The sequence below is a fragment of the Lepus europaeus genome, chromosome 14 (genome assembly GCF_033115175.1).
Source record: "Lepus europaeus isolate LE1 chromosome 14, mLepTim1.pri, whole genome shotgun sequence".
In the NCBI taxonomy this organism is placed as follows: domain Eukaryota; kingdom Metazoa; phylum Chordata; class Mammalia; order Lagomorpha; family Leporidae; genus Lepus; species Lepus europaeus.
Window position 1 is genome coordinate 97,752,060 of NC_084840.1, and position 23,427 is coordinate 97,775,486.

Below are 23,427 nucleotides of genomic sequence, written 5' to 3' on the forward strand. Positions count from 1 at the left end.
GTTTGGGATGTTTCCTATGAAGCAGAAAAAAACTCATTTGCATTTGCTAGTAAAGTGGGCGAGCCGAGTAGGGTTGACTTTAGGTTCTTGAGGGAAGTTGGAAGGGCTCCGTGTAACCCCCCTGCAGACCCCACAGTCAGTGCCTCTCCATCTGCTCCACCCCATCCACACGAGCACCAAGTGTTTCCTCCCATCCCATGGCTGTCAGCACAGCCTCTCCAGGGTGCTCTGCTCCTGCAGGGTTTTTTCCTAGCTGTGCTCACCCCGGCACCACCTGGCCCTCTTCCCTTGCCCCCTTTTTTATTTATTTATTTTTGCAAAGTGCTTTCCTCTCCTGATGGAGCGCAGTTGCTCCAACGGGGGACGCTGGAACTCACTGTGAGGAAGAACGTCTGCTCTCTGCACCTGCACACGTGGCACCACAGGCCACAGGACTGGCTAGCTTCAGTCACCTTCCCCGTGACAGCCATAGGTGTCCCTTCTTTGTTCCCCTAGAACAAGCCCTGTTTGCTGCTCGAGCCTGTGCGATGTCCCCTGACGCTGTTTTTAATTATGCTCTTTGAGATGGCTTTGCCTCGGCGGTTGAGGAGGCAGACGCGGCTGTCATTTCTGTTTCCCCTTGATTTCTCTCCAGAGATGTTTTTCACTTGCAGCCTAGCTGCTATCAGTTCAATTTTCTTGAGAACTTTTTTTGATGGCTCATTCCTATTCCTTTTGTAATCATTTTCACCTAGCGGAGCAAATGAGATAATTCTGCAGATTGTACCACTTTGCTTTTAAATGAATCTATTCTTTTTGAGAGAATGATTCTAATAGTGTGGTCAAGTACTTAGAAATCAGCAGGCCTCTGACTTCACCTTAATTCAGGCTGTTCCTTTGAATCCCTGATCAGTGCCCTGTCAGTCAGGGAAAGCCCCCGCCCACCCACAGTGGGATCCTGCGTGTCTGAGGTTTTTGTGGCTCTGTCAGCAGTGTTGGTTGGGAATGCCTTGGTTCAGAGACTTCATTCTGGTTCCTGAAAACGTGATAGTGTATTTATTTGTGGGCTGTAAAATGTTTGCTCTTCACTAGGGTTGCTGATTCATTTGTCCACGAATGAGGATTTAGGCAGAAACCTAATCATTTGATAAATGAGACGTGGCATGCCGTTCTGCTTTGGACGATTATTCTAGACTGATTACCAGGATTTAAAAAAAGGTTTAATGAAGAAAAGAGATTATCTAGATGAATATAAATCCATTGACCTATTCGTCTGATAAAAGCACTGATGTCACTTACAGAATTGAAGTATAGATTTCTAAATTATACTGCTTTAAACTGTAATAAATACTGAAAGGATCTATTGGGAATAAATTTATGAAGTTAAACTAATTAGTAGCGCTAGTTAGCTGCTAAGTAATGCCCGTTAAATATAGTCCAATGTTCAGACAATTTTGTGTATTTATGTAGCTCCCATACGTGAGAGTAAGCAGTCAAAGATTATCTACATAATGTTGTTTTATCAGTCACTAGTATTTTTACAGCCTTGTAGTAGTAGATGCTAAAGGTGAGCTGATAAAATGTTGTCTCCTGTTTTTGTTCTTGCACCTTGATAGTCTTAACCCCAGCATCATACCTTTTTCCTGTATTTAGTGACACCCCAGGATGAGTTAGTCACTTACTTTATAAATATTCATAAAGAAACAGGCTGAACTGCAAAACAACAAGGGAAGCGAGGCTTCTGCTTTCTTGCTTTTTAGCTCAATTGGATCTTTAGTATAAATGATACCTTCCTGGAGGAGGCTCTGAATCTCAATTCTATTCTCTTGTATTCTATTTTGTAAAAAGCTGAGGCTTGTTTGGCTCAGCTAAACTCAATCACCCATAAATTCAGTTGTCATTTATCAAAATGGCTAAGTGCTGGGGTGTGAGTTGCTGAATCCCATCTTCTGTATCTGCTAGGAGCTTACAGAGCAATAGTGCAGATAAGGAGTGGGTACAACGGGAGAGTGAGATAAATGGCTCTGAGTAGTTGCAACAGTTCCTGCGGAAGTTGAGAGGAGGAAGCTATCCATTTGGGTGTATTTCTACTGGAAAGCACATGCAAGATGCTGCAAGTCATTCTCCTGGAGAATAGGCATGGGTGACTGGATACTCCCATTGCACACATCAGTTTTACTTTTTGAGACATTCTACATTCTAGGATCTAGACCTTTTTGGGGGTGAAGAGTGTTTGGTATTAGGGCTACAAGAGAAAATGCGAACCTAGGAAGTAGATGATCATGATATAGAATTGATCATTATATAGAATTGGTGACACCCACCAAAGAAATAGTAGCAGTCAGAACTAAGTAAAGATTTTTTTTGCTTACACTGTGATTCCCAAAAAGCACTGTTTTCCCAGCATATGTAGAAAATTCTGTTAGTCAGTGTGGGTTCTAGTGCAAGTACACTGGCAGGTTATTTCCTCCATTTGGGTCCCTAAACGTTCATTCCAGCTCTTCTGTCAACGTCAAGTTTGAATACAGACACAGAACAGGAGAATGGTGACCAGGTATCTTCGTACTTCTCACTGACATTCTATTTTTCTTCAAATGTCAATCCAGACAACTCTAACTTACCTCTCAGGGACCTCCCAAGTTTAAAAATTCAGACTATCAGGCACTATCAAATTCGGAGGCTAAGGCCAAGCAAGCCTTCAGTGCGGTGAGATTAGCTTTTTATTTACTTTTGCATAAAGGTTGCTTCCGACAGGAAACTGTAAGAGCCCTTCACAAACACACAGGCACCCACGCTCTCCACTGGGACACCCCTCGAACCATTAACCGGTTCTGTCAGTGTATCATTTGTAAGCATACAGATTGGTTCACAGATGTAACACTGATGATCCAGCAAATGGCTTCTTGTATTTATTGGAAGGATCCGTTTCTGCACATATTAGGTTGTTGTGATTTGCGACTTGGTGTTGGGGTAACATCTGTGAGTAGCTGTTTCCCATGCCCTTGAGTTCGGAGGTTTTTACAGACAGAACACCTGCGTCCGCAGGAGGCTGCCTCCGCTTGGTGTGTGACGTGCGTTCTTGTGTCCCAGCTCGCTGGGGTGTGACCCTCTGCCCTCTGCGTGTTCCAGAACGCTAGGTTTGCTGGTGAAGCGGCTGGAGAAAGGTGGCAAGGCTGAGCACGAGGGCCTCTTCCACGAGAACGACTGTATCGTCAGGATCAACGACGGCGACCTTCGCAACAGGAGGTTTGAGCAGTAAGTGTGGGCGCGGGAGGAGGCGCAGGCACCGGCGTCTCTGTCGTCTGCAGAGGAGGAGCCTGTCCGACAATGAGCTGGCTCTTCAAAGTTAATGTCAGCTCAGGGTCATTACTGCCATTGTAGACACTGCTTCGTCTGCTCACCCGGCATAGGTATACGAAGCCAATCGCCGGCCTCAGGGTGCTGGGAGGAAGCAGAGCAAGGAGCCCGGCAGCTATGGCTTCATTCCTGGGCTCCCCAAGGAGCCGGGGGTGAAGGCTTTCACAGGTTGAAACAGGCTGAGAGGAGTGTGATCGCCTCATGTCAAGTTTCTGGTTGGTCAGTGGTGGTCGTGACCTTCCTTGGTCAGCAATGCCATGTTCTTCAGGGAACTGATGATGGCCAGCTGAGCTCCGATTGGTCAGGGGTGGGGGGTGACATGTAAGTTGCCTTCTGCCCCAAACCTAGAATTCCCCTATACAAACCCTCTGGGCAACACTGGCCATCAAGTTACCCACTTAAGAAGCAAATGACTCCTGGGGTCCGGTGATTAGAACCTTGACAGGCCACCTGTACCTCCCCCTCAATTTAGTAAAGTCCTTTTGATAAAGGACAGGCAGGGACACCTGGGGCTAAGGGAGACTGACGGGGCTGGGCCCTGCTTTTACACTAGAGGAGTTCAGTCTCGGCACTGTGGTCACTCTGACCAAACTTTCTTTCCAGAATTGCAGCCTTTAAATTTTGTGGGAAAAACGCCTTTGGACTGTGGTGTTTGTCATAATCAGACTTTCAAGGCGTTATTCCATTAGAGAAGTAGCAGTTGGCCCACGGAGCAAGGCAGGAGTCAGCAGAGTTCTGCTGGATGTGGGGTGCAAGGGGACGGAGCCAGGGTGGGGAGGCAGCTTCCCGTCTGGGTCGCCTGAGCCCCTGCTGTTCCCGTTTCCAGGCACTGAGGCTGCATTGGCCTCCTGATGCTTGCATACGCAGAACTGAATTGATTTCATGAAGATGTTTCTTGGAAAATTAGTGACTGTTTTTCTTTTAAAAATATCTGAGAGGCAGAGTTACAGAGAGAGAGAAAAACCTATGTTCCATCTGCAGATTCACTCTTTAAATGGCCACAGTGGCTGGGGCTGGGCTGGTCCGAAGCCAGGAGCTCCATCCTGGTCTCCCGCGTGGGTGCAGGGGCCCCAGCACTTGGGCCCTCTGCTGCTGCTCTCCAGGGACCCCGTGGAGCTCCTGGCTCCTGGCTTTGGCCTGGCCTAGCCCTGGCTATCCTGGCCATTTGGGGAGTGAGCCAGGGGATGGAAGATGTCTCCGCCTCTGAGATAAACACATAAACGCTTCAGAGGCTTCTGCGTGGAGCAGCGGGCGGGGCCGCACGGCGGGGAAGCTCACCTGTCCCTTCCCCCCCGCCCCCCCCCCGCACCTGTCCCTCCCCCCCCCCCCCCGCGGGGTCCTGCACTCGTCCCTCCCCCCACGGCGGGGAAGCTCACCTGTCCCTTCCCCCTGCGGGGTCCTGCACCTGTCCCTCCCACCCGGGGGCCTGCACGGGTGGGAAGCTCACCTGTCCCTCCCCCGCGGGGTCCTGCACCTGTCCCTCCCACCCGGGGGCCTGCACGGTGGGGAAGCTCACCTGTCCCTTCCCCCACGGCCCCCCCCCCCCCCCGCACCTGTCCCTCCCTCCGCGGGGTCCTGCACTTGTCCCTCCCCCCACGGCAGGGAAGCTCACCCGTCCCTCCCCCGCAGGGTCCCGCACCTGTCCCTCCTACCCGGGGTCCCGCACGGTGGGGAAGCTCACCTGTCCCTTCTCCCCCGCGGGGGTCTCACACCTGTCCCTCCCCCGCAGGGCGCAGCACCTGTTCCGCCACGCCATGCGTACGCCCGTCATCTGGTTCCACGTGGTGCCCGCCGCCAGGAAGGAGCAGTACGAGCTGCTGTCTCAGAGCGAGAGCCGCCAGGCCTGCGCCCCCCGCCCCAGCCCCGACAGCCCGGCTGTGGCCGACGGCAGGGCGGGGGGCGGCCTGGGGCTCCCCGGCCCGGCCCGCGCGCCGGAGCCCGGGGACGCCCACCCGCGACCACCTCCGAGCGCGCCTCTGCCCGCCCCGCTCGCCCACGGCACCAAGAAGGTCGGCCGGCGCCTGCACGTCCAGCTCAAGAAAGGTGCGGCCGCCCGTGGACGGGGCGCGGGCCTCGGGGGCTCGGGCCGTGCTGGGGGGCACGCGGGGCCGTGCTGGGGGGGCCTCGGGCCATGCTGGGGGGGACGTGGGGCCATGCTGGGGGGGCCTCGGGCCGTGCTCGGGGGCCTCGGGCAGTGCTGGGGGGGGACGCGGGGCCGTGCTGACAGACCCCGATGTACGGGGAGATTCGGGGTCCTCGGGAGGCCGCACTGACGGACCCCGACGTCCGGGGAGACTCGGGGTCCCCGGGCAGCCATCCTGACGGACCCTGATGCATGAAGATTCGGGGTCCCCGGGCGGCCATGCTGACGGACCCCGACGTCCGGGGAGACTCGGGGTCCCCGGGCGGCCATCCTGACGGACCCCGACGTCCGGGAATGTGTGGTCTGTGGGCCCTGTTTGCTACACACGCGGGAACGCGAGTCCCGTCAGAAGCTGAGGCCTATAGACGAGGGAGGGTGTCCACGCGGGCGGATTTTCCTCACAAATGAGGGTGGTTTCTGGACGTTTGCGCTGCGGGAGGATTCGCGGTTCCTGACGTGGGCAGTGGACATTTCCACCCGGCGAAGACTGGCGCCGCGTGAAGCTAGGAATGGGATTCCAGTCAGTGGTGAGGATAAGCGTGCATGGAGATGCGGGCGTGGGCCCCAAGCCAAGCACGCCCGTCACCTCTCCTTGTAGGGAGGGGTAGGTCTGAGCTTGCGCCCGTCCCAGGTGCGAGCAGTGCACTTGGCCGGGGTGTGAGCAGCTTTGCTCGCCTGAACTCGGAGTGGACCACAGTGCTCGTCCCCCTGCTCGGCACGTTGGTTCGGGCGTGCTGGCTGCTGGCTGTCCACAACCACGCCGTGCTTGCCTGGGGCACTGTCCCTGAGCAATGATGTGGCTTTTATTTTCCCGGTCGAAGAACCATTACGGGAGCTCACAGTTTTATTCAGAAGATGTGATTGCATTTTTTGAAGGATTTTTTATTTGAAAGAGTTACAGAGAGAAAGTCTTCCATCCACTGGGTAACTCCACAAATGGCCGCGATGATCGGCGTTGGGCCAAGAGGAAGCCAGGAGCTTTATCCAGGTGCCCCTCGTAGGTGCAGGGGCCTGAGCACTTGGGCCATCTTCTCCTGGCTTCCCAGGTACATTAGCAGGGTAGGCAGGGAGCTGGATTGGACGTGGACCCAGACTGAAACCTGGGCCCTGTGTGTTTTGGAGTGAACGTGTCCACTGTGACAGGCACCGGCCCCTTTCTTTGATTAGGACTGACTGCAGATATCTTAGTGATATTTATGTAAGAATTGAGTGGATAGCTAAAAGGAAACATTCATAACAACTATTAATAGTTATGTTGTTTGATCAAGTACGTTAAGCCGTGTGATGGATCATTGTTCAACTTTCAGTTCAGCTCAGAGTGAACTAATGCGTTTTGAGAGACAACAGTTCTTCAGACAAGAGTTGGAGCCAACTCAAGACTGCAGAGAGCAGCCTTCCAGAAGTGGTTCTGGCACAGCGTTAGAGCTACGTCATAGAACATGGTGGAACAGACCCGCTCTGATGTGCTTGCTTCCATAATTATGATTTCTTAATATTTATTGCCATTCTCAAATACCCTGCTCTTTTGTAGAAATTAGCTTTTTAATAAAGCTGGAGGAGAAGGTCAGTAATCTGTTTCAGTCAGGGCAAAATGTTTTGTTGGCTTTGCTAAATGAAAATTGATATCTATTTATCTTTCTTTTAAAGGTCATTGGCTGAACTTTTAGCTTACAGATTTAGGGGTTATTGCTGATATTTTAATAGTATTGAGGTTCGCATTGCAGTCAGTCTTTGTAGTTCATACAGATTAATATTGCAAGGGGAGAATAATTTAGAATTCTTTCTTAATAAATGTTATTGCAAGTCACCCGAGTTCCATGGAAGCACAGAGACACATGGGAAGGTCCCAACGGAATAATTAGGAAAATTTCATATCGACAGGACGCCGTTCAAGTGCCACACGGAAGCCTTTAGAAATTAACAGTCCGGGCACATTAGAGGGACTTCAGCCTGGAAAGAAATGAATGTTTTGTTGAACAGGAGAATAATTTACGGTGGGTTTGTTACAGGTGCGATTATGGTGACTTTTCTGCTTCCTCCTCTCTGTTTTGTCCGGGTCCCGTGGTTCTCAGCCCTGTTTGTGTGCTCCCTTCTATTTCTACTTCACTGCTTTACCCTGAATGCTGTGTTAAATTATTTTTCTCTGAATTCTTCCTTTTCCCAGATCTCTCTATTCTTCTTTTAATAAGCAAGCATTCGGCCTATTATTTAGCTGAAATGGAACCTAGTATCTTACAAAGTGAGCGTTTTTTAAAAGCCTAGATAGGAATTGCTCATGACCAGGAGTGTTAGATTCATTAGACGTTTGTCATTATCTTCCCTCAGTACTTGGTGGCTCATGGCGTGTCGGTTCTGGTGACATTTAACCCCTTTTCTGCACTGTGTTGAGCTTGCAAGATGGCTTGAAGAGGCAGCTGCCAAAGAGCCAGGAACTTAAATTGAAGAAGTCAGTGGAGGAATTGTGAATGCCTCGTTCATGTCAGTGTCTTTAAATGCAGTAATGTTCAGATGAGGGGGGCACTGTCGGAGAGCGAGGTGCCCTGGAGTGAGGTATGGTTAGATCCAGGTTAGTTAGATGAGAGCGAAGGAAAGACGATAGGCGTTTTTGACTTCGTGAAGGGCTACGCAGGAAACTTTTCCTTCTCCGTAAACACTGTCACCTCCCCAAGTCCTTATGTAAGTCTCAACACCATTCCTACTTGGTTGTTCTCAATTACTGCTTACTGTGGGTTTTAGCAGAGGTTTATTTTCCTACAGGGAGAGAGAGAAGTGAAGTTTAGTTTGTTTTAACGATGTGTTTATTTATTTCAAAGAGTTATGGAGAGAGAGAGAGAGAGAGACGCAGAGAGATCTTCCATCTGCTGGTTCACTCCCCAGATGGCTACGACAGCTAAGGCTAGGCCAGGCTGAAGCCAAGAGCTCCATTCAGGTCTCCCACATGAGTGCAGGGGCCCAAGAGGTGCGCCACTTTCTACTGCTTTCCCAGGTACATTAGCAGGGAGCTGGACTGGAAAGTGGAGCAGCTGGGATTCCAATCAGCAACCATACGGGACCCCAGCCTGGCAGGTGGTGGCTTAATCTGCTATGCTGTGACGCCAACCGCCTTAACTGCAGGTTTGAACAGTTTATTTTTCGGGGCCGGCTCTGTGGCGCAGCAGGTAAACGCCCTGGCCTAAAGCGCCAGCATCCCATATGGGCGCTGGTTTGAGTCCTGACTGCTCCACTTCCGATCCAGCTCTGTGCTATGGCCTGGGAAAGCAGTGGAAGATGGCCCAATGTGGGCCCTCCACCCATGTGGGAGACCTGAACGAGGCTCCTGACTCCTGACTCCTGGCTCCTGCACCGAAGGTCGGTGCAGCTCCGGCCGTTGAGTCCAACTGGGGAGTGAACCATCGGATGGAAGACCTCTCTCTCACTCTGCCTCTCCTCTCTCTCTGAGTAGCTCTGACTTTCAAATAAATAAGTCAATCTTTTTAAAAGAAAAACAGCTTATTTATCTCCAGGTATGGAGGTGACGTTAGATTTCTTAGCAGTGTTTCAGAGACATTTGTGTTCATTTTTACCATCGTTGTGAAGACTGCGGTTTCTTCTTTAATGACTTCTGATGGCTGCAGCCTTTCCATGGCTTCCATTATTCCGCCTGTTCTGAGGAATGTCCTCTGGCTTCTGAAGCATGAGGGGCAGGGGAAGCTGCTGGAAGGCCAGGCGATGGCCCGTCTGTGCAGAGGCAGTGGGAGCTGTTAGGTCAGGCGATGGCCCGTCTGTGCAGAGGCAGCGGGAGCTGTTGGAAGGCCAGGCGATGGCCCGTCTGTGCAGAGGCAGGGGAAGCTGTTGGAAGGCCAGGCGATGGCCCGTCTGTGCAGAGGCAGCGGGAGCTGTTGGAAGGTCAGGCGATGGCCCGTCTGTGCAGAGGCAGCGGGAGCTGTTGGAAGGTCAGGCGATGGCCCGTCTGTGCAGAGGCAGTGGGAGCTGTTAGGTCAGGCGATGGCCGTCTGTGCAGAGGCAGTGGGAGCTGTTGGAAGGTCAGGCGATGGCCCGTCTGTGCAGAGGCAGTGGGAGCTGTTAGGTCAGGCGATGGCCGTCTGTGCAGAGGCAGTGGGAGCTGTTGGAAGGTCAGGCGATGGCCCGTCCGTGCAGAGGCAGCGGGAGCTGTTGGAAGGTCAGGCGATGGCCGTCTGTGCAGAGGCAGTGGGAGCTGTTGGAAGGCCAGGCGATGGCCCGTCCGTGCAGAGGCAGTGGGAGCTGTTGGAAGGTCAGGCGGTGGCCCGTCTGTGCAGAGGCAGTGGGTGCTCTGCAGGACACCTGCATCTGGCTCATCTCATTCCCGTTTTCCTCCTCCCTGTGTAGGTTCAGAGGGCTTGGGGTTCAGCATCACTTCCCGCGACGTGACGATAGGCGGCTCGGCCCCCATCTACGTGAAGAACATCCTCCCTCGCGGCGCGGCCATCCAGGACGGCCGGCTCAAGGCCGGAGACCGGCTGGTGGAGGTGAGCTGGGTTTGTGCCTGCTGCCCCCTCTTTCTCTCTGTCAGATACATCTACTTACTTGAAAGGCAGGGTTACAGAGAAAGGGACAGAGAGAGAGAGAGAGAGAGAGATCTTGCATCTGCTGGTTCGCTCTCCAAATGGCCACACCAACCAGGGCTGGGCTGGGCCAAAGCCAAGAATTCTTTCCTGGTCTTCCACCTGAGTGGCAGGGGTCCAGGCACTTGAGCCATCTTCTGCTGCTTTCCCAGGTCATTAGCAGGCAGCTGGATAGGAAGTGGAACTGCTGGGACTGGAACTGGTGCTCATATGGGATGTCGGTGTTGCAGGCAGCTTAGCCTGCTACCCTACAATGCCAGTGCCCATCCCCTGGCTCTTGACGAGGTCCATGGTCAAGAGTCCACCTCGGATCCTTTTTCAGAGAATACGACGTTAAGTTACACATGGTAGTCGAAGGGTGCATCACAGAACAGTGTCTTTCTGTTTCATGTTTTGTTTTTATCCGGTGGCAGACTGCCTGTTCACTGGGTTTGTGTCTGGAGTTCTCCCGACTCATACATTGGGTCTGTGAGATCAGGCGCATGTAGTCCACACACGCATGTGAGTCCAGCGTCTGTGCAGTTGTGTTTCTAGATGTTTTACGTTCACATCAGGCCATGTGCTGTCCCCCTTGTCATCAGAGTGGACAGCAGTGAAAGCCAAGGACACAGCGAGTCTTGATGTGAGGAGGAGGGGAATTTTTCAGTGGCTGCATGGAGAATGACTCGAGACATGAAAGTTCAATTTCGGGAACAAATGAAAAACCGATCTCCTTTCTAGAACTCTGGTGTTTCGGTTCCTTGGTGTTCCTGGCCGTCTCAGGTTATCAACCCAATTTTAGAAATGTAGTTTCTACCTGTGTGGGGAGTTGTTCATACAAGAGAAACAGGAAAAGGGCTAAGGGAAAGTATACTTCGTTAGCCACATGTCGGTCTTCCTATTAGCAGGTATTGTGTTCCCAAGTAATTAAATAGCATTAAATACCATGACGAGGTCAGCTTTTACCACATCGGTCTTTTGTACTTTAAGATTATTTATTCATATTTTTATTTATTTGGAAGGTAGAGACAGAGAAAGAGGTGGATATTCCACCTACTGGTTCACTCCCCAGATGCCCACAACAGCTAGGGCTGGGCCAGGCTGGCGCAAGGAGCCGGGATCTCAATTCAGGTCTCCCGTGTAGATGACAGGGATCCAAGTACCAGAACTTTTCCCCACGGCCTCCCACGGTGCACATCAGCAGGAGTCGGAGTCAGCAAGCAGCCTGGACCCGAAGCCAGGCACTCGGTTATGTTACGCAGGAGTCCCTAGTGCTGTCTAAACCGCCTCTCCAAGCGCAGCCCTTGTGGATTGGGCTCTGCGTTGAGCTTTCAGGGCTGTGGAATGTGCCGTGGTGCAGTGCTCCTCTGCACTGCCCAGCTCCGCGAGTCGGACCCTGGTCCGCACATCGCACCCCTGCCTTTGCCCCTGTGCCGCGGCAGCGTTGCTTGTTCATACTCTCGGCACTTCTCTCCGACAGTTGTTTGCTTTCTGAGCGTTGGGAGTGACCTGCAGCCTGTATCTGTTCAGAGCTGTGGCTGTCAGATCTTAAACCTGAAACCTGGTTTTTATGTTTTGAACCCAATCTTCATGAACCTGTACTGTTTCAGCAATTCTGTGGACAGTTTTACGAAGTATCTGAGCCTGTGCAATTTGAGAAAGGAAAAGGTATCCAGTGGCTAGTTTTTGTTTTTATTGTGTAGAATGTGTTTCTTTGAATTGTTGTTGTCTGTTTGCTGCCATACTTTCATAATACAATGTTAAGTTATATAGGATTATTTTACCAGAAAGCACAACTTTCTAAAACATATTTTACCTAATGGGACATTTTGACCAGGTAATTTTTCAAAGGAATTTACTTGCCAAACCAGCGCTCCACTGTGGGATGCCAGTGTCACAAGTGGAGACTTAACCCACTGTACCACCGCTCCCTGCCCCCTTGATGTTGTGATTAAAGTTATATAGGTTTTTGCCTTGCACAAAATACTGTTTTTATCCAAAGAAATTAATATAGAATGCTTTAAGAAACACATCCTCTCATTTCTGATCAGTAAATTGTGTTTGCAATCACCCTTCCTATGAAGCAGAAGTACAGGGATTCCCTAGGCCTGAGTTGTTCCAAGGCCCTGTTTCTTGCTGGAATTTCCTTACATCATTGGGAAGGAAAAAAAGAGTGAATTGCTGCTTCTCGTTCAGTGTCTGCCTTTTAGGGATAGAATGTTTTCTTCATTATGTTTTGTAAAGTTTCATCAAAAGCCAAAGCATCTGTCGCAGAACATTTTTGGTGTATTTTTACTACACCATTTATTTTCACATCAGGCAACCTGAGGTCCCCATGGCCACTGGAGGTTCTCAGGGCCACGTCAGTACGCGTCGTGTTAACTCGGACATCTAGAATGTGTCTGTTCGTGCCTTGTGGCTTGTCAGTGTGCTGATGGTTGATGGATGGGCAGCGAAATACACTGACCGCCGCCTCCGTCCTCATGGTTCTGTGTCCCAGCTCCTTTGTTAGCCTCAGAAGCTTAAGCGGTGAGCAGGTCCATGCATGGCCTCATGCCCCGTCGGTCAGGGGTCAGGGGTCAGGGGTCAGTCCTCCTGCTCGTGTGCCTTCCCTCCCGATGTCTGTCTGCCCATGACCGCAGCTGAGCTCTGTCTGTTTCAGGTGAACGGAGTAGACATCGCGGGCAAGTCCCAGGAGGAGGTGGTGTCCCTGCTGAGAAGCACCAAGATGGAGGGGACCGTGAGCCTCCTGGTCTTCCGCCAGGAGGACGCCTTCCACCCCAGGGAGCTGGTGTGTACACGTGGGGCAGGGGACGGCTTTCAGAGCGCAGGAGCCCGGGCCTGGGCAGCTGCCCCCTGCGGTGCTCCTGGAGGCCTTTTCCGAGGCGCGGCTCCCTCCAGGCAGGCAGTGTCCCCGTGAGTTGGCAAGGGGTGCTTTGGTGACGAACGTCAGGTGTTTAGAAATCAGACCGGGGCCGTCTTGGAGGACATCAGGTGTTTGTCACTGCACACTCAGATGGACTGGTTGACTACAGAGACGTCAGTCATCTCGTCACTGTCACTCCAAAGGCTGTCGTTGGAGGCTGGCCATCCTCCCCCTACATATGACACATTTTCCTGCTGCAGACGCTCCCAGTCCCTGCAGCTGAGCCAGAGAAAGAGGCCCCTTGCTGTCACAGGAAAGGGGCCTTCACAGAGATGCCTGGGCCTACACAGAGAAAGACCGCAGCCCTGCGACTGTGCGGCACCGGCGCAGAGGGTGTTGGTTGGAGTGAAGAGGCGTTTGTTTGCAGCCTGCCTCACTTTCATACGCACACGCTAGTGCTAGGTATCAGCCAGGAGCCTTTACACGGCTCTGGTGTGAACGGCTGTGCGTGTTAAGTTTACCCAGTTCTGAATCTTCTTTAAAAAGTGCTAGGTTTCATTTATAGGGAAAATTGACCTAATTGGATGACTTACCTTGGGCTTGTGATATGGTGAGAAAGTTTTTATTTCCAGCAGCGGCAACAATTCGAAATATTTCTGGACAGATTCTACTTGGGTCGCTGTAGGGCCTTGGTGTGCCTGCCTGCTGGCTTGTTCTGTTCTCCAAGTAGTAATTGGTGCTGATGAGAGTGGCAGGGTTTTGGGAATGTAGCTCCCAAATCGCTCCTAATTGTCTTCCGTTATAACTTGGTTGTGTCAGCGTTGATAAAATTTTTCCTTTGACTGTAAACAAAAACCATTTTTATTCTCTCCCTAAATCATATCCGTTTATCTAAGCGTTGCTTACCGGGATGAGACATTTCAGCCATGTGCATCCTATCGCTTGGTCACAGAAAAGTCTCAAAACTCAGTGTGACTTCATGGAAATGTCAGATTGGGACGCGGTTGAAAAGTGAACGCCTGTTTTACGTAGATCTTGCATAAATTATGAAAACTCCTTTATGTCTAAAAAATGTTTAATGCATTATTTCTCAATTTAAATTGGGTTTTCCATTTTCCCCCCACTGTTAAATCCAATTTTGTGCTTAAAATGCCACCTGATCCTAAATCTGGAGATGTCTCCATTAAATTGTAAATGAGCGTGGTGGAGAAAGGCGGGGGTCTCCAGCCCATTCGGGGCTGCTTCCCTTCCTCCTTCCCATTACTCGCGTGCCAGGGCCTGCACACTGTTCTCTGGAGCAGCCGCCTGCAGGGCCCCTGCCAACATCACGGCTTCAGGTTTGTCAGAGTCCCTTGTCCAATTTTGATCTTCCACGCTTCTGTTTTTCCCTTCTGCTGCCGCCTGTCCCCCCACCCCCGTTGGTTATTTAATTTATTACTTGTAAGCTTTTCATTAAGGAGTGAGCCAGTAGGCCGTCAGTCTTTCATGCGCGTTGCAGCCGCTTTTCAAGATGTCACAGAATCAGACCGTGCAGACGTACAGGGACGCACTCCGTGGCCACTGAATCCAGTCAGCGTAGCTCTTTTCCCCTGTGGGGTGTCTGTGTTTAAATTCTGAGCACCTCATCTTACTGCTTTTATCAAAAGTGTCTTTTTTTGTAAATCTGTCTTGTAAGTAACTGTGTAACCAAAGCAATCCTAGCTGGTGGTGCAGTGTTTTGGAGTGGAAGGCTTGTGGGCTGGACAGTGGGTCCAGCTGCCCTTGTCTGTTCCACTATCCACAGATCTGTTAGAGTCGTGTACAGTGAGACTTAGAGGTGAATGGAGGAATGGGAAAATCAGAATTCGAGGAGTGCTGTGAGGAGAGAGGAAAGCGGTTCGGTGAGCTTTGCTTTCCTTCAGAGTGAACTCATCGTGGACGGTGGCTGAGCCAGAGGAGGTGCTTGTCTGGTGGACGTTCTGAGGTCACACACAGGAGCTCACGCGCCTGGCAGAGCCGTGCGCCAGCCCCAGTGCACTCACCCGCTACGGAGTTTGTGGGTTTTAGGAGCCAGCAGTGTCCCCTTCAGTCTGACGCTTCGTGCCCCTGTGTGTGGAAGATGGCTTCGTTCAGTCCGTATTCACATTTTTCTTCGATTCTTCTAGAATGCAGAGCCAAGGCAGACGCAGATTCCCAAAGACACGGTAAGAGCTTTGTGCTTCTGCAGGCTGCAGATGTTGGACAGATCAGTGGAACTAACCTCTTACTAACTCAGCGGGCACTTCCGGCCCCGCCCTTTGCTGGCTCATGATAGCTAACACGTGGGTTCACTGAGATCCGTAGTGGTCTTAGGATGCCCTGCCTCTTGGGGAGTGTGTTCTGTGAAAAACAATCAGGAGGCAGACTGGAACGTGAGCTCCTGAGTGTGCAGAGTCCGCGAGCTGCGAAAAGCAGCGCGGGCCGAGCGGCTACACAGTGGCACAGACATAAAGCGAATACCACAGACTTGATGTGGGCAAGGGGAGAGCCCAGTCCCCCATGGTCATTGTCATAAGCCAGATGAGCTGGCTGTCTCCGTGAAGGGCAGGTCCTCCCACTCAAGCTGCCAGGCGGACGCCTCCATGTTGAATGCAGTGGAGGCTGTAGACATGTCCTGCCCACATGGGACTAGAGAGTAGGTTAAAATAAGGAAACAAAAGAGCTGTCTGCACCTCCATGTTTGTTGCAGCTCAATTCACAATAGCTAAGACATGGAGTCAATTTAAATGCCCATCAACTGAAGACTGGATAAAGAAATTATGTGATATGTGCACTACAGAATACTACAAAGTGGTAAAAAAAAAAAAAAAAAGGAATCCAGTCATTTGCAACAAATGGATGAATCTGGAGAGCATCATACTTAGTGAGATCAGCCAGTCGCAAAGGGACAAATACCATGTGCTCTCCCTGACCTGTGGTAACGAATGGAGCACCTGAAAGGCATCTGTAGGAGTGAAATGACCCTGCGAGAAGGGATGACTTGAGCTGCCCTGTCTTGACTGTCAAGGAAGTTTCATTTTACTTGTTTTTTTGTCATTTTTTTCTTCATACTATTTGTTGAACTCTTTACTTAACATAGAGTTAACCATATGTATATGAAGTTAATTGAAAATAGACCTTAGTAAAAAATAAGAGTGGAAATAAGAGACGGAGGAGGAAGTTTCTAACTATAAAGCTGTATGGTTCTGCATACATTCCTACGGACTTTTTTTTTCTTATTTATTTATTTGAAAGAGTCAGAGAGAGAGAGAGGTCTTCCATCTGCTGGTTCACTCCCCAGTGGGCCACAACAGCTGGAGCTGTGCTGGTCTGAAGACTGTATCTAGTCTCCCACGTGCGTGCAGGGGTCGAAGGACTTGGGCCATCCTCTACTGCTTTCTTAGGCCACAGCAGAGAGCTGGATGGGGAGTGGAGCAGCCGGGACTTGAACCGGCACCCATTTGGGATGTTGGCACTGCAGGCAGCGGCTTTGCTACGCCACAGCACTGGCACCCAGACTTACTTCTAAGGGTACAATGTAAAAACTTGTCATGGGACTCCAATTCCCACTAAAATTGGGGGTGAAAATGTAAAAAAAAAGTCTGTCAAAGTCTGTGATTTAGTTAGTACTTAGAACAGTTGGCCATTTAAAATGTCGGATTACCTTTTCTCACCATCCATCTAAATAAATTGCAATAGATTCTGAATTTAAACCTAAAAAATAAAAACTTAAAAAAAATTTACTTATGTATTTGAACATCTGAGTTATGGAGAGAGAGAGAGGGAGAGGGAGAGAGAAAGAGATGCCTTCCCTATGCTGGTTCAGTTGCCAGACAGCCACAGTAGCAGGGGCTGGACCATGCCAAAGCCAGGAGCTAGGAACTCCATACAGGTCCCCCTCATGGGTGGCGGTGGCTCAAGTGCTTGGACCATCTCCCATTGCCTTTCCATTAGCAGGGAGCTGAATCAGAAGTGGAGCAGCTGGGTCTTGACCTGGGGCCCATACGGGATGCTGGCGCTGCTTTACTCACTGTGCCATGGTACTTGCATTGAGTGAAAACTCTTAGGAGGAAATATTTGAAAGTTTCTCAGTTGAAAATTTGGATAATGAATGCCTGTCTGATCGTGACCAAACCGAAATATCGAAATAGAATAGACTGACAGATTCAGTGCACACCCAGCCTCCGAATGACAAGAGGAAGCTGGATCTTTTGATAATGGTGCGGAGATGTAACCATAGGACGTTCTGTTTTTCCATTTTCAATGGAATATCACTGTATTACAGCAGATATTCAATACTTTTTAATAAGGTTTGTATTAGATGATTTTGCTTAACGTATGCTAATGTTAGTGTTCTGAGCACATACAGAGTAGGCCAGGCTAAGCTGTGATGTTTAATAGGTTGGGTGTATTCAGTGGATTTTCTGTTTTCAGCCTACGATGGGTTTATTGGGATGTAACCCCATCCCGTGTGAGTCAAGGAGGATCTGTAGCTTTTCGCATGGCACGTAAAACAGTCCCAGGACAGAAACTGAAGGGGCAGAAAGTAGTTGTAGTGTGATCTTTGATGGTTTGGCGTCTTCAAATCGGACAACTTCCTGGACGGCTGAGAGACCCCACAGTCTGTGAGCGTCTCCGTCCGTCTGGGCAGGAAAATGGGGACGTCAGCAGCAAGGGCAGGCGTGCTCTGTGAACACAGCCGCCAGTCCTGTTGAGACGCCGAGGATTCACCACGAGCTGTGCCGGGGCCAGGGGTCGCCAGCGGCTGACATGGCGGTCTTCCGTCGGGGAGTGCCGGCTCGCCAGCCCTTGTGTTCGTGACTCTGAGTCAGAGCAGCTGGGCCCCCTTTGCAGGGGTGGGGAGTGTCCATGCAGGGGCTGCAGGGGGCCCACAGAATCATGTGGTCTGGCCCTGCCGGGGCGTCTGCAGGGGGACTCAGGATTCGGTCCATATTGTGCAGGACCCACGCGTGACGTTCCGCATATCCAAGTGGCCTTGGCAGGAGAGAGGGTCCGCAGCCCTGCCTTTGAGGAAGCTGTCGTGTACACACTGCCCTGTCTGTCTGCTCACAGCTTTGCTGAAAGACTCTTCCAAACTAGGTCAAAGCATGATTTGATTTAAAATTGTTTTTGCTGTTTATGTCTCAGAGTTTTTCTGTGTCATCTCTCAGCTGCGTTTCTTTTTGCTTTGGCTAGCTGTGCAATACAATTTTGGACTGTACAGGCTTAATGTTAAAATTATGTTTTGGAAAATCGACAGAGCTGGGGTCTCTGTCTCTGTGAACTTTGGGTGGCGGTGATGTCTTTTAGGCGTTTTAAGTCTCAGGTTGTCTGTTCTTGGTAGTTAAGAGCTCGAGAAAAACTCCGTGCAGGATCTCCCTGTTTTTATTCATGTTTCTGGGTGAGTTTCTCTAATTTTGGCTTCTAGGCTTGTGAATCCTTGACTAGAAGTAGGGAGTCCATTGGTGGGAGTCTGAGCCTCCTGCCCATTTCCTGAGGGCTGATGTTGGAGTGGATGGTGACGCACCCTGTTTGATCCCAGGACAGGCACCTGCGGCTGACCCAGCATGCTGTGTCTTTTCCCCTCGGCGGTGTGGCACCCTCTCAGGAACTGTCCCAGAACCCAGAGCGCGGTTCCTGTCGCACGTTGTTGCAGCGTCGTGGTCCCACCAGTGACTGACGCTTACTCATCTTGTTCCTGTGCCGCGTTCTTTCTGTGGGTTATCTCGTGTCGTCTTCACAGCGTCATGGAGGAAGAATGACACTTGGAGCCAGGGGTGTGCCCAGGGTCTCCAGGACAGCTTCTGCTTGTCCGTGGCATTGTCTGTGGGCCAGTGTGGTATGTGTGCTTCACAAAAAAAAGGAAGCAAGCAAAGAAGTTAGTGCTGTGTGACTTCCACGCTGGGGGTGCAGGACCCCTGGTTGAATTTTGCTGCCCTTGTTCAGGTGGCTTCTGAGTGAGCAGGGCCAGGAGAAGAGGTGCTTGGACGTCCCATTGCTAAAGGGCTGATGCACAGGCTCCCCTGGAACGTGGGCGTAGGCTGGCTCTGACACTGCTCGCTGCTGCCCCAAAGCCGCTGTTTTCCCAGCCTGGGGAGTGGCTTGGCTGGTGTCCTTCTGTGCAGGGCTCGCTCCCACCTGCCTCTCAGCCTAGGTGGACGTCCAGGCCCTCCTCGGGTTTGCCCGTTTCCTGAGGCTGCCCCCGGCCAGAAGCAGTGTCGCCTCCCGTCTGAGGCGCTCAGCACTTCCGTGCCTGCTGGTTGTGTTTGTAGTCTTGACTCCAATTGCTGTGGTTGTTGTGGCCTTCAGCTCCTTGGCTGGGCCCACCTGCACTGTGAAGAGGCCTCTGCTTTCGTGGGATCGCACCTGAAAACACCTGCCACAGTAAATCACATGACCTTGACTGTGGATAGTATGTTTAGCTACTGGCCTTGACGCCTTCTCTTTCCAAAATGCCTGTTTCTTCCTGGGGGTTCAGCTAGGACCTGCAAACTTGCTTTGGATGTCCCGTGAACTCTCGGATAGAACCTTCTGAGAACATCATTGAGTATTTACAAATCCAGAGCTGTTGTGTCAAAAGAGAGCTTTGGGAATAATATTGTTTAGAGATAACACTCACGTACACAGATCAAAGACATCAGACACACTTAAATTTCTGGAATTCAGTATGTTTCTAAAAGGAGTTAGCTCTCCCTACCGGAACCACAGGAAAACAATGGGAGTTGTTTGCGGGACTCCCTGCGGAGCAGGGAGTACCTGGACAGGTGAATGCCACGAAGGGTACAGCCTTGAGAGAGCTATGAGCAAGCGTAGTCCTTGATAGATTCCTGTGACGCACGGTCATGGTGGGTCAGCTACAGGCTGCGAATTCATCCCTGGAAGTCAAGAAAACATCTGAGTGTCTGTACGTGGGAGCCCAGCCGGGAGCTGTTTCCTCTTCATCCCGCACTGCACAGGCTCTGTGGGGTAAACGTCAGCTAACACTTCTCAGGTCCTGCAGTGCCCATCGACTGTGATGTTCCGGAGAGCACGCGTGGGAGTCCGTGAAACTCTCCCATTGGAGTTGTCGGTGAAGATCGATACTAACATCCACTGATCGTGTGCTGATGGCAGTGGTGTGATTTGGAGTGTGCGGCATTGCCGTTGTCACAAATAATTTTGTAGAGTGAGTGCTTTAAAAGTCGATTCCAACTTATTCCAAAATGGGGATAGAAAAATATTTTTGATGACCTCGTAGAAATAGTGATCACTGTGTGTGGTGAATTTTGAACCAGTTTTTAAGGAATTCCGTTGAAGCTGCTTCTCATTTCTATAGGAGGAGGAGGAGTTCTTAGTGTGTGGTTTTCCTCTGGGAGGATATCTTAGTTGTTGGTTTTTGTTTTGTTTTTGCAGTGTAGTGATAACATTGATAATTCATTGTATCTTTTCTGACCATTGAACTCTTAAGTTATAAAAGAGGCTGTTTAGACTAGCAGAGCTATTCTGGGTTAAGTCCTACGTGTATTTCTTATTTTGACTGTTTCACTAATTACTGATATTTCATGATGTTTCAGGTGTAATTTTCTCACCCCTGTTTGTCTCTCTTTGCTGTCTCCTTTTCCTCTTCCTCTTCCCTCTGTGTGTTTTGTTTCTGAGTGGAGGATACATCCAGCAATAACTGCCCGAGTCCCTGAGTGCTTCAGTGGGTTTGTCCTGAGGACGAGTGCCTTATCGTAGGTACCTGCACGTGGTCCCCCAGATCAGGAAGTGCACACTGAGTTCATGGTCGTGCATCCCCAGACGCCCGATTCGCGTCGTCCTGGACAGCACTGAGGAGCGGAGGGACGGAGCAGAGCCCCGGCTCGGTCTGCCGTTCAGGAACCTCGTCTCCTTTAACTGACACGTTTCTTCCGTGTGTCCGTGACTCGTTTCCAAAGAGCACAGTGTTCTGGGCAGGCTTTGACTTCCGGGAGGGCAGCTACTTTGAGAATGTCTCTCGATTTCGGTTTCTCTGATGTTTCTTTGGTTGGATAAGTATGTCTCTGGGTTAACTTTGGAGATTAATAACTGTATACAATTATTTTCTTGGCATTTTCCTTATCAAGCAAAACTTTTAGAAGTCTTTTAAATTCCTGTATTTGGCATTCACTATTTGAATTAGAAAAGAACACCAAGAAGCAGATGTGACATTTCCACTTTACTAATAAGAATAATCTACCACAAAGTTTTAGCATAAATAACATCCATAAATGTTCACCTCCCATATGGGATAAATTAAAACATAGAATTTAAGTTTTGGAGTGTGATTGGAAGCTTATTCTGTTACACAGAAAAACAAGCCAAAGTAATGTCTCTTAAAGATTCTCCTCTTAATTAGAAACATAAATGGTTGTCCCTGGTTGTCTGCAGTACCTGGTCTCACGTGGAATGTGCGTCTCCTCCCTTCAGCGTTTCTGGCACTTTCTGCTCAGCGTGAGAACACGCAGGGCTGCAGCAGCGGCCCCATTGTTCTGCTGGGGCTGTGGCCGTGAAATCCCCCATAGGCGTCTCCCCTCCTGTGCCATCCCTGCCCCGCAGACCCCACCTCTGCCAGTTCCTCTGCCCCCAGTGTGTTTCTGTTTGTTTACTTGAAAGGCAGAATCATCGCAGAGAGGGAGGGAGGGAGGGAGGGAGGGATGGGGTAAGAGTGTAAGGGGAGAGCCATAGGAGGGCCAGGCCGAAGCCAGGAGCTCCATCCAGCCAGGGACCTGAGTACTTGAACCACCATCTGCTGCCTTCCCACGGTGTATATTAGTAGGAAGCTGGATCAGAAATGGAGCAACAGGGACTCCAGCCCACGCTCAGATACCGTGTGCTGGCATTGCAAGCTGTGGCTTGTCCCCCCTTACCACAGCACCTGCCACCCCCAGCATTTTTGTGGAGGCCCGTGATGGGATCTTTAAGTCTTTTCCTGTAGGAAACTTAATCTCACACAGAGAAGACTGGAAGTCACCAGCCACACAGTTCCGTGATTCCACTGCCGTGCTGGTGTAGCGGTGTCACGGTTTTCGCTCTCGCTTGTCCCTGACACATTTCACGTCCTGGGTGCGTGTTGGAAAGCTGATTGTTGTCATGCCTCAGGCACATGTAAAGGCTGGTGTAGATCCCTGCTCATGGAGTGGCCATGGATGCAGGAGGACAGTTAGTAAACAGCTTGTGGAGACCGGGCGTCCAGGCGCATGGTGGGCGACGTGCGGGAGCTGTGAACACGCATGTCAGGTAAACCCCAGTGTTAAAGTCATGAATATTTATCTCTGTCACTAAATATTTTTAGAGCAAACTTCAGCAGCTGAGTGCTTTTCTGTGGTGTAAGTTTGTGCAAAAACACGATGAAGAAGGATTAGTTCATTTGGGTGCAAAGCATTTTTGGAAATGCACGTGCAGTTTTTTTGTAATAAGTGTTTTCCACATAGTAAGGAAAAAATCGCACCAGAACAAACTCACGTTTTTTAATTCATTTATTTGGAAGGCATAGATCTCCACATGCTGGTTCACCCCTCAGGTAGGCTGGGCCAGGCCGAAGCCAGGAGCCGAGAACTCCCTCCGGGTGTCCTAGGTGGCTACCGGGGCCCCGGGCACTCAGGATTCTTTCACTGCTTTCCCAGGTGCATCGGCAGGAAGGTGGATCAGAAGCGAACCGCACTCCAGCAGGGGACGTCAGCGTCCCAGTCAGTCTCTTAACCTGCTGTACCACAAGGCCTGCCCGGGCGCATTCCTTTCGTCTGTTGTACACTGCACGTCTGGAGGGTGTTTGCCTACAATCTGATCCAAAGGAGCCTGCCCCAAGGCCCAGAGAGGACTCTTCACGAGGTCTTTGTCCGCGGCTGCCCACACTGGCTCCTGCTCCCGGGCTGCGTGTTACCTGCGGGTGCACAGCTGCCCGTGGGCCCGCTGTCTCTTCCCGGCTGTGGGGCTGTTGTGTGACAGAGCAGGAAGAGTGGGCCATGGTGTGGCCACTGTGGAGATTTCCTTTTCTCACCACGGATAAATGTGCAGCATTTCAGCGGGGAAGTAAACAGCTTCCCTGATTCCTGGTCAGCAGGTTCCCCATTACTGAAATGCTTGATAAAAATGCTCTTTTTCTCTCTGGACAAAGAAACAAATACCAAATGCCAGTGCAGAGTGCAGCCGAGAGGAGCTGCTGGGGCATCCAAGACACGTGCATCGCGACACCTGTAACCCCCACCTTGTGTCCAGAACGGCATGGCCATGCACTAGACTTGAGCAGCGAGGTAGAGGACCCCGTGTGCCTGCTGTCCAGGGAGTAACTTGGCATAGGGGCCGTCCACTTAACAAGGGAGAATCGGCTTCTCCTGTCTCCAAGTGGGGAGCCACCGCAGGGGCAGCCATGGTGAGAGCGGCAGGTGGATTGGGAGAGTGGACTCCACCCACTCTGCTGCCAGGTCACTCCCTTCTAGAAGCTGGTGGAGGCTGCAGGCTGTGCCAGGATCCCAGGGCACTGGTGCTGCAGGAAGGGCATGGCCTTGGACTTGGGTGTGTGTGAT

At 50.9% G+C, this 23,427-nt stretch overlaps 1 protein-coding gene across 13 annotated transcripts in view; it reads left to right on the forward strand.

The window, feature by feature from the left end:
* PARD3 (par-3 family cell polarity regulator) overlaps positions 1-23,427 on the forward strand; it is a 528,240-nt gene that overhangs the window by 275,969 nt on the left and 228,844 nt on the right. For 10 of the 13 annotated variants that reach the window (XM_062211210.1, XM_062211216.1, XM_062211204.1 and 7 more), the window contains exons 8-12: positions 3,109-3,234; positions 5,066-5,379; positions 9,827-9,966; positions 12,704-12,832; positions 15,052-15,090. In XM_062211210.1, the coding sequence (XP_062067194.1) occupies positions 3,109-3,234; positions 5,066-5,379; positions 9,827-9,966; positions 12,704-12,832; positions 15,052-15,090 (748 nt within the window). The remainder of the gene's footprint in view (positions 1-3,108; positions 3,235-5,065; positions 5,380-9,826; positions 9,967-12,703; positions 12,833-15,051; positions 15,091-23,427) is intronic. The other 3 variants (XM_062211206.1, XM_062211211.1, XM_062211214.1) reach the window with 1 other exon arrangement.